We start from the raw sequence: 15,009 nt of genomic DNA, 5'->3' as shown, positions 1-15,009 counted from the left end.
GGACTGAAAACGCCCTGGCCCTGGTTGAGGCCAGTCAAGCCTCATTAGGGCCAGGGATCACCAGTAGGTGTTTACCTGCTGATCTAAGCGCTCTCCGGGGTACATATGGGGAGAGGCAGTCCCTCAGGTATGCCGGTCCCAGTCCGTTTAGGGCTTTATAAGTTAAAACCAAAACCTTGAACCTGATCCGGAACTCCACGGGGAGCCAGCGCAGCTGCTGCAAGGTTGGAGTCACATGTGTCCCGCATGGGGTAGCCGCCAGGACACGTGCAGCAGCATTCTGGAGTCCCGCTGCAACATCAGAAAGCAACGCAAGTGGAGAGGGGGCAGCTATGGACTGGGACCATGGAACCAACAGAGGTTTTTAAAATTTGATTTTTTTAAAGGACCTCTCCAGATATTTGCTTGATGTGTGATCAGATCCCCCAATGCACAATGGACCCACAAACATGGTGTGTATATGTAAGGGGGGGGGGCAAAGTGTACAGGCCACACCTGGGGAAAGGGGTGTGTGATTTACGCTCTCCCTCCCTCCCTCATGCTATTTCTCCAGTTAAAAATAGCCCCACTTTGGAAGTCTCTGATTGGAAGACGGATCTTTCTGTTCCCGGCACTGACACGGACCGTCTGGCCATCACCTATGCAGGAGTAGCTTCCATCCAACTTGGAGCCCTGCAAAGCAGGCCGAGACCCAGATGTGGCCCTCTCTTCCAACCCCATGGTTCTTAACGGCATTTCCCCCCTCCAGCTGTGCCACTTTTTCAGAAGTTTCAGTCTGCCACCCTGAGGCATCCTGCCCTGGGGGGCAGGGGGGGGGGTCAAAGGCTGCCTCTTGCTGACTTGGCCCAGGCCTTCTGGGGCTCACGGAAGAGGCTTTGGTCCAAGGATGGGGGGTATTACCTGACACTTCGGGCTTCCAGCTTCATAGATCCCGCAGCAGCTGGAGAGGAAAAAGCAGCAGGTCAGAAACGGCAATGAAGGTATGGATCATTTCCAAAGCGCTCCTGCCAAACCCACAAACGCACACGCATTGCTAGGTTTGAAACAAGGCCAGCTATTCCAAACTGGGTTCATGACATCTTTAACTCTTGGCTGGTGTCTGGGCAGAGAGTGGCCCAGGATAGGTTTTGGATGTCTTTCAGAGTTCTGAAATTTCTGTTATTTACTAAACGCCCAAGGGGAGTGTCAGTGGAGGACATCAAAAGGAGTAATTTCCACCTTCTGAAAAAGGGCAAACCAAATTGTCAAAGCATTGGACCCCCTACCCCACGTGGAGCAACCAAACCTCTTGGGGCTTTTAGCTTAGAGTGCAGAAGTGGTGAGTTTAGAAGACACTGAAAAGGACTGGGCAGATTCGTGGAGAATGGCTATTCGCTGTGGTGCTAAGACAGAACCTCCATGTTTAGAGGAAGTCTACCAATGAAATTAGAACAAGCGCAGAGGAGGGCTTTTGCCTTCCCACCCTGCTTGTGAACTCCTTGGGAGGCATGAGGAAACAGGATACCGTTTATTTTATGCCGAGGACAGCAAGACTCTCCGTCCTGCAAGACTCTCCATTTTATTCTCACGACAACCCTGTGAGGTAGGTAGGCTGACAGAGATCGACTCCCCTCCAGTCTCCCAGCAGGGATCCCAGTAGACTGAAGATTGGAACCAGGATCTCTCAAGATTCTAGTCTAACCACTACGCCCCGCTGCCTTAGATTGCCCCTTCGCCTGAGTCAAGCTAGGCAACCTTGAGGTTATTACATGCAGCCTATGAGCTCTTGGAGCAACTTTGTTCCTGGGACAAATTATGCAAAAAAAATACACAGGCAGCTAAGAATGTGTCAGAGAAAGCAGGCAAAGATTTGGCCTGTATAAGCCGGTGGAACATCCCTAGACACGGATGCTGTGACTGAGGAGGGGTGCCCCCCAACACGGAGCTTTGCTTCAGCAATGTGGCTGAGGCTCCTGCCAAGGGGAGGCACGCAAGGGCAAGACGGGGCAGTGGGGGTAAGGCAGCTGCTCCACCCTGCCACTCACAGCACTGAAGGGTGTCTGGCAAGAGGCACCACAAAACACAGCCAGGGGATGTCCGCAGAAGAACCTCAGAGCAAGAAATGCGGATCCCTAGGTCTGCTTCTGGGACATTGCCTGGCAAGGCCTCATGCATGGGAAAAGTGAGAGTTACGAGCAAAGCAACTGGCCCAGGCCCGTGGCACTTCTAGCCATGCAGGCAGCAATTCACAGGGTCTCAGGCAGAGGCCTGTGCCAGTGCTGCAGCCTGTGAATGGCTCCTTGGAGAGGCCAGGAACTGGAGCCTGGCCCTTTAAGAGCCCTTTTTTCTCAACCTGTTTGGTTTTTAAAATGGCAGCACTCATCATTCCAAAGAGGGCAGAGTCTGCGCGGCACGCCAAAGCCCACAGTCTGCGACCCTGCGGGTTTCCAGGCCTTCTTTGTGCCCCATCAACACCCCAAATGGTGGCTTGGCAAACTTGCAAGAGAAGCCGCAAGAGGTAACCCAGATCTTTCACAAGCCAAGGATTTGGCTCCACCACACCTGTACGGAGACACCTGCCAGAGCAGATGTGGGACCTCCCTTAAGGGCAGGAGACGTGCCCCAAACATCCAGCTTGGAGGGCTGGAACACAGCCATCTTAATTATTAGACAGAATTAACGGTCTTGTTATTAGACAGAATTAATGGTCTCGTTAATTCTGTTACCGCTCTTGTGACTGAAGCATCATTTGCAAGGATAAGGGCAGATGCCACCCCCCAGCTTTGCAATTCACATGAATTCTCATTCTTTACTAGAGGGGAAATCTTGAGCCGGCCTCTCGAGACTTCAAACAGGCCCTGCCAAGCAATTCCGATGAGCCTGTCTGCATTTCCCACCTGCTCCTTGCACTCAGTGTCGCCGCCACAGTCCTGGCCACCACATCAGGGCAGAGCCTCAAAAGGAGACGTGGCAGCCAGGAGGGAGGGACTGGATGCTCTCCTGGCCAATGAGGGGTGCGTGAAGGGCAGGTATCTTTTAAGGAGGAAGAGAAGGGAGAAACTTGGCTTGTGTTATTTTATTTGGTTTTAACTGGAAATGCTTTTTAACTATTATTGTAAGCTGCCTTGAATCACGTGGAAAGATAGATGAATGAATGAATGAATGAATGAATGAATGAATGAATCCATCCATCCATCCATCCATCCATCCATCCATCCAACCAACCAACCAACCAACCAATCAATGGACGAATGGCTTTGCAAACCTGCAGGCCAAATGGTCTAGCCGTGTCCTGCCATTTAACCCCCTTAACACATGCAGAGAATAAGAGCTCTACAAGGCCATTTGGGCCGCAAGGCCTGTTGCTGGGATTTCAGTTTTACATTTATTGCAAAAAAAACCCGGGGTATGACTTAAAAAGAACCCCTCCAGGCATGCCTCATTGAAATGGATGGAATTTGTCTCCAACCCAGAGCACAGTGGCGGGACCTTTGACCAGCGCTCCAAGGACGGACTGGAGCAGAAATCCAGCCTGGAGCACTGGGGTCAAACGGAGGGGGACAACTGAATCCCAAGGTCCAGTCACAGGCGTCCAGTTTTTGCTGGACAATTGCCGGAAATTCCCAGGGCAAAGTTTACATCTCAGCCCTGCACTGTGTGCTTCTCTGTCCACAACAGCAGGGTCACTAGGGAGGGGAGCCACGCTCACCGTCAGAGGGTCCGTCGTGAAGGCCGCCACGCTGTTCCTCATCTCATTCTCGTTGCCCCGCAAAGGTATCAGTGAGATGTTTCCCAGCCGGGAATCCTGCTGGATCCGGGATGCTCGCACTTTCGAGGACTCCGATGGCCACAGGTTATTGGAACCATGCTGAAAAGGAGGGGAAGAGGAGAGAGAACAGGTGAGGTGTGGATAAAGACGTTGAGATGGCGAGGGAGCGAGCGGGCCCAGAGGCCACGGCAGGCCCAGCTCAGACCAGGCCACTGCTAATGGTGACCAGCATCGGTTTGCCTGCTGCCGCTTTCTATGCCATTACCGATTGGGAGCGTGCACCCATCAACAACCCCTCTGGCTGGGTCCAAGGCAAGCAACCCCTTCGGAGCTTCCACCATCGTGGGGCTCAGCTTGCTCCAGACACTAGCAGCCCTCTAAGAGCGGAACCACAAGTGACAAAAGGCACAGGTTGGACCCTTGTCAGCTTCCCTCAAGTTTTGATGGGAAATGTAGGCAGCTTGGCGGAATGTTGGACAAGTGACAGTTGAAAAGTCCATTGGACAGCAGTCGGAGAGCCAAGCTGCAAGACCAGGACGCCTACATTTCCCATCAAAACTTGAGGGAAGCTGACAAGTGTCCAACCTGTGCCTTTTGTCACTTGTAGTTCCGCTCTCAGGCAAGTGTTCCAAGATCCAGTCTGCCCCAGAACAGATCCCAAAGAGCAATAGAGGGGGGTTGCCGTTCTAATCTGCAAAGACACTGGGCCACCCCCTTCCCCGTTATTCCCTCCTTCCGCCTTTCAGCCTTCTGCCTTGTTGCTCTCTACACTCGCTGCAATTCCTCCTCTCGGCTCGACACCGTGTGGACTTGAGACCCAAACCCGAAGCATGAAAGATGTCCGGCCGGGAGCTGCATGACCACCAGCCAGACGTCCAACAGAAGGGGCAGGAGGCAGCCATGGGAGGCCTTCTCATTGTGCCTCTGCCTTCTCATTCCCATCCTGTCCTCTCCCGTTCCCTCCCCCTGAGAGGTGGCCCAGAGCCTGGCCCAACTAAAGCAACGGCGGCGTTTGTGAAGATCCTAAACAAAAATTGCCTCTTTTCCAGCTGGAGGAAGGGGGATAGCGTCATCTCCCGTGACTCAGGCATGACTCAAACTAACAGCATCTCTTTTTTTTCCTGAACAGACGCAACTACATTTGACCCATCTGAGAGAGGTACGAAACGCAGACCATAAACTCAACAATCCAGGGCTATATGCTCATCACTGGCAGAACGCAGACCAGAGACAAAATTTGCAGGCCTGATGAACGAAGAACAATGGCGGTTCGAAGAGCGGGGAAAGCCTTTAACAGGCGGGGGGGGGGGTCTTTTTGCTAAAAAAAAGACTCAGCCCTGTCGGTGGGTGTGAACTGGCCTCCTCTGGACTATCGACGGGATACAAGCTGGAAAGCAAACGCAGCAATACAAACAAGACACAGCACGATGGCCCAGGCTTGCCTGGGTACACAACACACACTTTTTCAAATTCACGAAGCAGGAGAGATACGCATAACGACGTAAAACAAAAAGCCAAAGCAGGATGCAAATAATCAAAGTGGAGCCCCACAATTCAGGAAAAGGTTATTATTATGCCCAACGGTACAAAAGACTTGTATTGAAATAAAGTGAACAAGCGCTCAATAAATATGTTGTAACAATAACATTAAATATCTTATATAGACTATATGCAATGTCCAAATCCCAACTGAGAAATATTTTTCCATGTACATTCATTCAAATATAGGCAACGACGATCAAGTTCATATAGAAGTCCAACTATACCTTCCAATGTGTCTTCTAGGTGCGTGGATCTAGGGTCTTGTTGAGAAGGTATGTATAGCTTACCCAGGTAGACGAAAGGCAGGTCCAAAACTACTGATACTTGAGTATCAGATTCTCTAGGATGAAACTTTTTTCTTATAGGGGGATGCAGAAAAGACAGGAGCTGGGCCGATTCCAGACGGCCCCCCGCCTCGCGAAACGTCGCACGTCTGGAATCGGCCCAGCTCCTGTTTAGAACCCGACAAGTGACCGGTTCTAAATACCCTTGTTTCATATGGAACCATTTCCTCCAGGGTTCTGCCACCATTTCCACCAACAATCAGCAGACACACCTGTAGAGCTCTTGTGTGTCTGTCCTGGCACACCCAGAATCAAGCTGGGTATTCACTTTCTGAAAGAAGTGAGGTCAGGCTGCATGCAGGGTGTGTCTCCTCTGGTTCAAACGGAAGAATCTTTGGGAAACTAAAGGATGCAACATAAGTTTTGGAATTCCCTTTGTAAGCTTAGGAGGGACCCTGTAGCTTCTGTCCTTCTATTTATACGTTTGTATTCAGGGCTTTTTTTCAGGGGGAACGTGGTGGAACGGAGTTCCGGCACCTCTTGACAATACTCGGCAATAGTGCTTGAAAATAATATTTCAAAGATACCCGAGTGTTTCTTCCTTATTTCCCTCTTGAGAGTTACGCCACCTCTTTTCCCAGAAAAAAAACCCCTGCATCTATTTATATGTTTTTATCCTGTTCTTCCTTCGAGGAACTCAAGATACTGGTACAAAGTTCTTCCCAGGAGTGGACTGGGATCTTATAACAGCTCGGGAGCAAGCTGAGCCAAGCGAGAAGGTCCGTTCTGCTTAAACCTGTGCCAGCCAAACAAACTGAGAGCCAAGCTACAAGTGACGCCTGACACAGGTTGGACACTTGTCATCTTACCTCAAGTTTTGATGGGAAATGTAGGCGTCCTGGTTTTACAGCTTGGCTCTCCATTACAGCTGCAAGACCAGGATGCCTACATTTCCCATCAAAACTTGAGGGAAGCTGACACGTGTCCAACCTGTGTCAGGCGTCACTTGTAGCTTGGCTCTGAGAGAGTTACAGTAAAACATGTGGGAAATTCCCACCGTAACCAGCTGACTCATGAGAATATGCGAGGATAAACCTGGGCCACGGCAGGGATGAGACCAGTGGCCCTCTGGAGCAGTGACCCCTGGGGAATCTTTCCAGTGGGTTAAAGGCCCAGTCCACTCTTGTTTTCAGTCTACATTCTTTTTCAGAACCACAGGACTTGAACAGAAAAATCTTGGGCTCCTCCATCCAATGCAGATTACCAGCTTGCGCAGCCACAGTTTACTTCGGAGCCAGGCAAGGAACCGAGAGGAGATGAACCCTTCAACCTTCACTTGAATTTGCTATTCACTCTGCCATTAGACGGTCAAAGGGGTGGAAAGACGTCTCTTTTTAGAGAAAGCAAATGGAAGTCAAAGGGTTAAACTTCCTCTCTTCTCTGCATGCCATTTTATGGACAGGCTCTCAGCCCATTGGCATTTTAGCACAGAAATAAAAATAGCACTGTAATTACAAGACAAAGATATTTGATTAAAATTTCACATTACATTTAAATCAAGGCGTGATTTGTGGATGCTCAAAAATGTATTTCTCATAAATTAGTGCAGCAGGGTTGATTTTCAACAGCTTCGCTGAAGTTCTAATGGTAATCTCAGCGGCATCTTTGGAAAGTTTGCAATTCTTACTTGCCTTGCAGTTTTGGGGAGGGGGGGGCTACCCTGACTGGACCAATATTACCAAATTCTGCTTCCTGGCATATAGATAGTAGCAGGTCATTGTTCAAGACAGAGGCAAACCGTTCATTCTCGTCTGTACATCCTCCTGGCCTCAAGGAGGCAAATGGTGGAATAGACCCATGCTCTCCTGAGTGCCTGTTTCCCAAAACAACAGCATCTGGGTGCAATTCAGGATCACTTGCAGGGTTTAGAGCCACACAAGTCTCTTGGACTGCACTGGATTTGGCACAGTCAAAGTGGTAACACCAACGTTAGGCCAGTCCTTTCCTTCTCTGTATGCTAGAATACAGATTTAGAGTCTTCTGGCCGCTTTGGTGGAGCGGTTAAGAGCGGCAGGACTCTAATCTGGAGAGGCAGGTTTGATTCCCCACTCCTCCGCTTGAAGCCAGCTGGGTGACCTTGGGTCAGTCACAGCTCTCTCAGAGCTCTCTCAGCCCAACCCACCTCACAGGGTGATTCTCGTGAGGATAATAATAGCACACTTTGTTCTGAAGGGTGGTGAATGTTATTTAGGGGATCCTCATCTCACAATTGCCCACCACGTAGAGGAGTGCAGAATCCACGGTGGCCACCCTGCATTCTTGATCTTTGTGGCCTTCACTGACCACACCAGAACAGTCCTGGCCCTCGGCAGCCCCAGCGAGTGGGTGAGCGAAAAAGAGATTCTCGACTTGGAAGGCCACTGCTTCCCCTCAGCCTTTCCCACTCATTGGGTAGCACGACTTGGAACAGCTAGAGGGAGGCAGCGTTTTGCCTAGAAGACAGCTTCCAGGACCAATTTTTAAGATTTTATTCTAGGAACACATGGAAACAGGCAAATGGAAGGGAGCCTGGAAATGCAGAGCAAAGAAAACAGGATTTGAGGGCGGTTTCTAGCGAACACTCAAGGCTTCCCTGTTTGCTATTACTTCTCCAGTCTGGAGGTCTCTGGAGGGGCAACAAACCCATCTCTGAAATTAACAAGAAAACAACCTAGGAGTGGCGTGTGCGTTTGCAGAAGCTGGGCAGGGGTTGTGAAGTTTTCTCAAGTGGGAGTGGAGGAAATCCCTTCGAGGTGGGCCATTAAGCATGGACTGGTCTCACCATTGTTCTCCCAGAGGAGCCAGTGTGGAGGCACCAAACCCTTGAAGTTTCCAGAGCTTGCACCAGATAGCGCAACGGAGTGTGCAAGAACTTTGCAAAGATGTTCTTACAGCTACACAGATGATGTGCCTGTGTGCCTCTGTGCGTGGGCGAGTGGGCTTCCATCACAGTTATGGGCACTGCACAGGCCACAGAAGTGCTCCTGCCCCCAACCCCAGAAGGGCCTCAGGTGGAGAAGGCCTGGCCTTGGCAAATGAGAGGGAGGGGAGAAGCACATTTTGAGACGCGGTGGCTCCCTCTTGGATTGGCTCCCTCCATGGAGAGTGACAAGATCAGCCAGTGATCAATTGTATGGCAGGCATGAGACGGCTCTACCTGGAGACATCCACATGCCCCAGGCAAACCTGAGCATGGCCTCATGATTGCAGCTGCTTAGAAAATGAAAGGAAGCAGAGAAGCTTGGAAATGCCATGACGACTAACCAGCAAGAGGCCCCCCCAGTAAACCAATAAAACATGTACCAGAGGAATCACTTCACCAGGGAATGCCAAGGCCAGAGGTTACTGAAAACCGCCTTTCCCTGCCAAGCGACCACACCGCTAGAACCACGCAAATGAACAACAAGGCAGAAGTCCACTTTCTAAGCGCCTCCTATTTCATTTCATTTCTAAAAAGTCAGTTTCTAGCCCTTACGTATGCCAAGGAACAGAGAGAGGTCCGTGCCACGTGAACGCAACGGGCAGAGTGCCTGGGCAAGGCTGCCAGAGGTCAGGTGGGAAGAGTCTAGGAGGCACTCGGGGTCTCCATGCCACACTCCAGGCTTAGCGGAAGTGCCATGAATGATGCAAGCGGGGAGGCTGTGCAGATGAGCTGAATCTGCATAATTTATACCGGCGGGGGGAGGGGGGGCAGGATTCTGTTTTTGTGGCTGTGGGAGCTGGATCTCCTCGGGACAACATTTTGTACGCAAGACCTGGCATCTATTAGGGTTCTGTCTTTACTCGTATGCAGGACAGGAGCAGAGGGTAGCCCAACACAGACACCGGGAAGGCCATGCATGAGGGTCTGATTGGGGTGCCCAAACGGGATGGTGCCCCCCCCCCAATCCCAATCCCACGTCTCACCTGCACAGACAGGAAGGTTGCAAACCACTCCCGTTGTTCTTGCTGTGTGTCGCAGCACAGATACCTGCCGGAGAAGGTCAGAGGGTGAGAATGCAGCACCAACTCCCTCCCCGATCTGTTAACTTTCTCAAGCGGAAATCCCAAACCAGCACATAACATGACAAGACACAGCACGTTTATGGGGCGCCGCTCTGCTTCTTGCTTCCCATCAGTGCTCTTTGGTCAGACGCATTGTTGGCAGGGAGAGAACTGAAAAACTCTCACAAGGGAGCCCAGCTGGCCAGGAGAGAGGAACTAGCAGCGGTCCCTCCCTGACCTAGAATCATAGAATCATAGAAGAGTTGGAAGGGGCCATACAGACCATCTAGTCCAACCCCCTGCCCAGTGCAGGATCAGCCTAAAGCATCTCTGACAAGTATTCATCCAGCCTCTTCTTGAAAACTGCCAGGGAGGGGGAGCTCACTCACCACCTCCCCAGGCAGCTGATTCTACCCTTGAATTACTCTGACCGTGAAAAAGTTCTTCCTAATATCCAGCCGGTACGTTTGTGCATGTAGTTTTAGCCCGTTGCTTCTCGTCCTACCCTCTGCTGCCAACTGGAACAGCTCCCTGCCCTCCTCCAAATGACAGCCTTTCAAATACTTAAAGAGAGCAATCATGTCCCCCCTCAACCTCCTCTTCTCCAAACTAAACATTCCCAAGGCCCTCAGCCTTTCCTCGTAGGGCTCAGTCTCTGGACCCCTGATCATCCTCATCGCTCTCCTCTGCACACTCTCGATTTTGTCCACATCCTTTTTGAAGTGAGGCCTCCAGAACGGCACACAATACTCCAGGTGTGGCCTGACCAAGGCGGTATAGAGAGGGGCTATGACCTCCTGCGATTTCGACGCTATGCCCCCTTTGATACAACCCAGGATTGAATTAGCCTTTTTTGCCACCGCATCACACTGACTGCTCATATTCAGTTTACAGTCCACTCTTACCCCAAGATCCCTTTTACATATACTACTGCCCAGAAGTGTATCCCCCATCCAGTATTTGTGCTTCCCATTTTTGTGGCCCAGATGTAATACTGTGCACTTGTCTTTGTTGAATTGCATCCTATTCACAGCTGCCCACTTCTCCAGAGTATTCAGGTCTTGTTGAATTTTAATTCTATCTTCTTGGGTGTTTGCTACCCCTCCCAATTTGGTATCATCAGCAAATTTAATGAGCAGCCCTTCCACTCCTTCATCCAAATCATTGATAAAAATATTGAAAAGTACCGGGCCCAAAACCGAGCCCTGCGGCACCCTACTGGGCACCTCCCTCCAATCTGATGAAACGCCGTTGACCACCACTCTTTGTGTGCGGTCCTCCAACCAGTTCCCTATCCACCGAACTGTCCTATAGTCCAGTCCACAGTCTTCCAGTTTGCCCATCAGAATGTCATGGGGGACCATATCAAAAGCTTTACTGAAATCCAGATAAATCATGTCAACAGAGTTCCCCCGATCCAGTAAGCTGGTCACTCGATCAAAGAAGGAAACCAGGTTGGTCTGGCAGGATCTGTTAGGAACAAAACCATGCTGACTTCCCCGGATCACTGAGCGGTCCTTCAGATGCTTACAGATTGATCCCTTTAAAATCTGTTCTAATATCTTCCCAGCAACCTCTAGCTCTGGAGCCAAGATTGAATGGAGTTTTATGGATATTGTGTGAATATGTTTATTGTGTCTGAATGATGTGATCCACCCAGCGCCCGCTTGCAGGGAGGGCAGAATAGAAGTTTAATAAAATAAATGAATTTTGGCAAGGGGCAGAACAAGACCCATCCAGCCACCACACCCCAACTGATGCCTGATTAACATCTGTTTTGAGCCGGAAATCTTTGCTTGGTTGTTGAGCAACTTCACGTATGGTGAGTGACTGCAGGAACTGCCCACGCTAACCGTGGTGCATTCTGTGTCATGTTGAGAATGTCACTACCGACAGCCTTTGGGCCATTTTGCAACTAATTCACTAATTCTCCACGTTGTTACTTCTGTGTTCTTGCAACATGATTGCTGTTTGACTGTGACTCTTTGAAAAAGATTGATATTTCATCAGATTGGAGGGAGGTGTCCAGTGGGGTGCCGCAAGGCTCGGTTTTGGGCCCGGTACTTTTCAATATTTTTATCAATGATCTGGATGAAGGAGTGGAAGGGCTGCTCATTAAATTTGCTGATGATACTAAATTTGTTATATGCTGCTATTCATGCACTTTAATATTTCCATGTGCAATATGATTACTCTTTGAGGACTAGCACCTTAACTATTTGTGTTCTGTGTTTCTAGTGTGTATATCCTTCACCCATTTGCAGTAGCACTTTAAGAATTTACTCATTTTGGGTACAGAGACCGTATATGACAGACATAGGACTAAACATTTCTATATTAGAGTATCTTCCACAGGAGGACTCGTTGTTTTCCTTGCTTTGTTGTTCTATTGACTGTGTCTTATGACATCTTAGTCAGTATATCGCGGGTTTTCTTGCTTTTGTTTCTACCAGTTCTCTCCGCGATTCTCTCTCCTGTTGTGCTATGTTGAGAATGTCAGCAAGGGAATACAGATCCAGATGAGTGCACAACTGAGCAAGATGTACACCATTTGCACATCTGCTGCAGGAACCACTGGCATGCCACTTCCCACAGCAACTGCAACGTGCAACGCTGCCTTTTGTTGCAGCCCTATCCCACTTCCACGTTTTATTTTCCGTTCCCTCTCCTCACTTGCTTTAGGTAGCAACATCCGCTAAGCCTCTCCTTACCTCTCCTCCTGCAAGCCAAGCTTTGAGGCGGTCAGATTATGGCTGGGGAGGAGGCGTGGCTGTTTACGGGAGCTTCTCATCCCACCCGCAATCGGATTAGCCCTTTGCTGCCAGACGGCAGCAGCATCCATCTGGAAACCCTCAGAAGTGGGTGGAGACCCTGATGGAGCACGGAAGCCAAAGCATTTGCCCAACAACGGGCCACAGGAAACCCTGAAAATTCCCAGGATTTGGCTCTTCTTCCCACCCCACCTGGTCCTGGGCCAACCCTCCAGTCCCACCCCTCTCTTCGAGCATGTCATAAAGTAACAGCAGCAAGAGCGCTATACGCAGCGAGATGAAAAACAGACATCCCGGAGAGGATAGATAAAATCTACAAATATGTATCAATAGTCAAATTAACTTATTATGTGCATAACAGACCTATAGCTGAATTTTGGAAAAAAATGGAAAGATTTCTTTGGTTGCTGAGGTTAAAGCTAAAATAAATTAAGGTAATCTGTTACAAAGATAAAAAGATAAGACACTGGAAAAATGATTAACTAAATATTGTTGATACTAAAGTTTGTGTATAAGTCACTAAGGAGAGGGAATGAGAGCTGTTATACAATTTAGTTGGGCCGTTACATATTCCGAATGTATCTTTCTATTAGTCTAATCCGCGAGGGCAATCTCAACTCCCCTCTGTCTGGAGATCAGGGGGCGGGGCCACCAGCCGTGTGACCATTTTCAAGAGGTGCCGGAACTCCGTCCCCCCGCGTTCCAGCTGAAAAAAAGCCCTGGTCTAATCTAATTTTAAATGCAGTGCTTGCATAAGTTCTTGTGCACTTTCTACTGTTATATCTTTTATTTTTAAATCAAATCTTTAAAAAAAAAATTTTAATGCCATAAAAAGGCTGTTTGGGGGCAGAAAGCTCTTTGGGGCCCATCTGCTTGCCTGAGCCGCTTACCATTGCTGCCTCTCCTGCTTGTCATTCTCGAAGAACACCGTGAAGCCCCAGCTGCAAAAGAGAGAGAGAGAGAGAGAGAGAGAGAGAGAGAGAGGAGAATATTCAGGAATTTCAGCCGCAGTTTCCCCCTCCGTCCCTGCTTAGCATGTTCCCATTTGCAGCCTTTGACATGGGAGAACATGCCATCCAGTTGAGGCATTTGGAAGCAGAAGTGGGTATCAAGGGATGTGCCTTGGACGGGCTTCAGACATTCCTCCATGGGTTGCTGTTGGAGACCAGCTATCTTCAGAGTGAGAGCTGTCTTGCGGGGTTCCACAGGGCACAACCCTGGCTGTTTCCACACGACTCGCCTTCATCTGGAACGCTGCGGAACGTCGCAAAAAAACCACGGAAGATAGAGTCTTCTCGCGCAAAACTCGTGAGAGAAGACTCCATCTTCTGCATTTTTTTCGCGACGTTCCGCAGCATTCCGGATGAAGGCGAGTCGTGTGGAAACGGCCCTTATCCCTCATCTTATTCAACCTCTATGTAAATCCTTTAGGAGAAGTAATTTGCGGCTATGAAATTGGACGTCATCAGTATGCAGATGACACCCAGCTCTATATCTTGCTATCCAAATCTCCTCCTTTGTGATGTACCAGAGGTACTGAATCGTTGCCTGTTAGCTGTTGTTGACTGGCAGAAAGCAAACAAACTGAAATTGGAACCAGACAAGATGGAAGTGATGCTGGTTGGAAAAGCAGCGATCTCGAAGGGCATTGCGCTTCCAACTTTTGATGGGGTTCAGTTGACTCTGGCTGGCTCGGTGAAGAGCCTAGGGGTTATATAAGACCCAGTCTGCTGCTAGATGCAGAGGAGTTAGCCGTGTTAGTCTGTGGTAGCAAAATCAAAAAGAGTCCAGTAGCACCTTTAAGACTAACCAATTTTATTGTAGCAGAAGCTTTCGAGAATCAAGTTCTCTTCGTCAGATGCCTGATACAGAGACTGGTCAAATATAGAAGAGGAGGGGAGGAGAGAGAAGATGCAGTTATGGGGGGAGAGGGAGGACAGCCTCCCCTTCTCCCCCCTCCTCTTCTATATTTGACCAGTTTCTGTACCATGCATCTGACGAAGAGAACTTGATTCTCGAAAGCTTATGCTACAATAAAATTGGTTAGTCTTAAAGGTGCTACTGGACTCTTTTCGAGTCTGCTGCTAGAGAAGCAAATAAATGCAGCTGCAAAAAACACCGTTTCAACTTAAGTGTAGCCTGGACACAGCCGATCTGGCCACCCGTATTATTCAATCTATCGATCAACCTGGACCTTCCTCCCGAGAACTCAGGGCAGCACGCCTGAGGTCTCCCCTCCCCATTGCACCCTGACAACAGCCTTGCGAGGCAGGCTCGGCTATGTGAGAGGTACTGGCCCAAGGTCATTTCAAGAGTTTCATAGTTGATCGGAGATTTGAAGCCAGATCTGAGATTGACACTCCAATCACTGCCTCCCTACGGCCCATCGTCTTTAGCTGACTCAATGCCAATACCCAAAACAGGCCACTGTGGGCACCCATCCCTGCCTCCCGCTGCTCCTTCCTTGGTGGTCCCACTCACAACCATGGCCATAGGCCGCTCACAGGAATGGGAGCACAGGCCGGCTGAACAGGCAGCAGGGTGTGCCGGGCCCTGGGTGCACAGAAGAGGAGAGATGGAACCGCCCCTCCTTGGCCAGATGCAGCCCAACAATCTGCTGGCCAGGAGCTTCCAGCACCCA

The 15,009-nt window shown here is 49.7% G+C and overlaps 1 protein-coding gene and 1 long non-coding RNA gene across 7 annotated transcripts in view; one reads left to right on the top strand and one right to left on the bottom strand.

The window, feature by feature from the left end:
* Window positions 1-15,009, bottom strand: part of ARAP1 (ArfGAP with RhoGAP domain, ankyrin repeat and PH domain 1) — a 196,633-nt gene that overhangs the window by 2,713 nt on the left and 178,911 nt on the right. For all 6 annotated transcript variants that reach the window (XM_054973345.1, XM_054973346.1, XM_054973344.1 and 3 more), the window contains 4 exons: window positions 13,259-13,309; window positions 9,520-9,583; window positions 3,689-3,847; window positions 901-940 (listed from right to left, as the gene is read on the bottom strand). In XM_054973345.1, the coding sequence (XP_054829320.1) occupies window positions 923-940; window positions 3,689-3,847; window positions 9,520-9,583; window positions 13,259-13,309 (292 nt within the window). In that variant the 3' untranslated portion in view covers window positions 901-922. The remainder of the gene's footprint in view (window positions 1-900; window positions 941-3,688; window positions 3,848-9,519; window positions 9,584-13,258; window positions 13,310-15,009) is intronic.
* Window positions 3,774-5,377, top strand: LOC129325588 (uncharacterized). The gene is made up of 2 exons (XR_008596649.1): window positions 3,774-3,878; window positions 4,878-5,377. It is a non-coding gene; the product is annotated as an uncharacterized LOC129325588 (long non-coding RNA).

This window comes from Eublepharis macularius, chromosome 3 (genome assembly GCF_028583425.1).
Source record: "Eublepharis macularius isolate TG4126 chromosome 3, MPM_Emac_v1.0, whole genome shotgun sequence".
Classification (NCBI taxonomy): domain Eukaryota; kingdom Metazoa; phylum Chordata; class Lepidosauria; order Squamata; family Eublepharidae; genus Eublepharis; species Eublepharis macularius.
The sequence above is the reverse complement of the archived record's forward strand: the minus strand, read 5'-3'. Positions and strand labels throughout refer to the sequence as shown.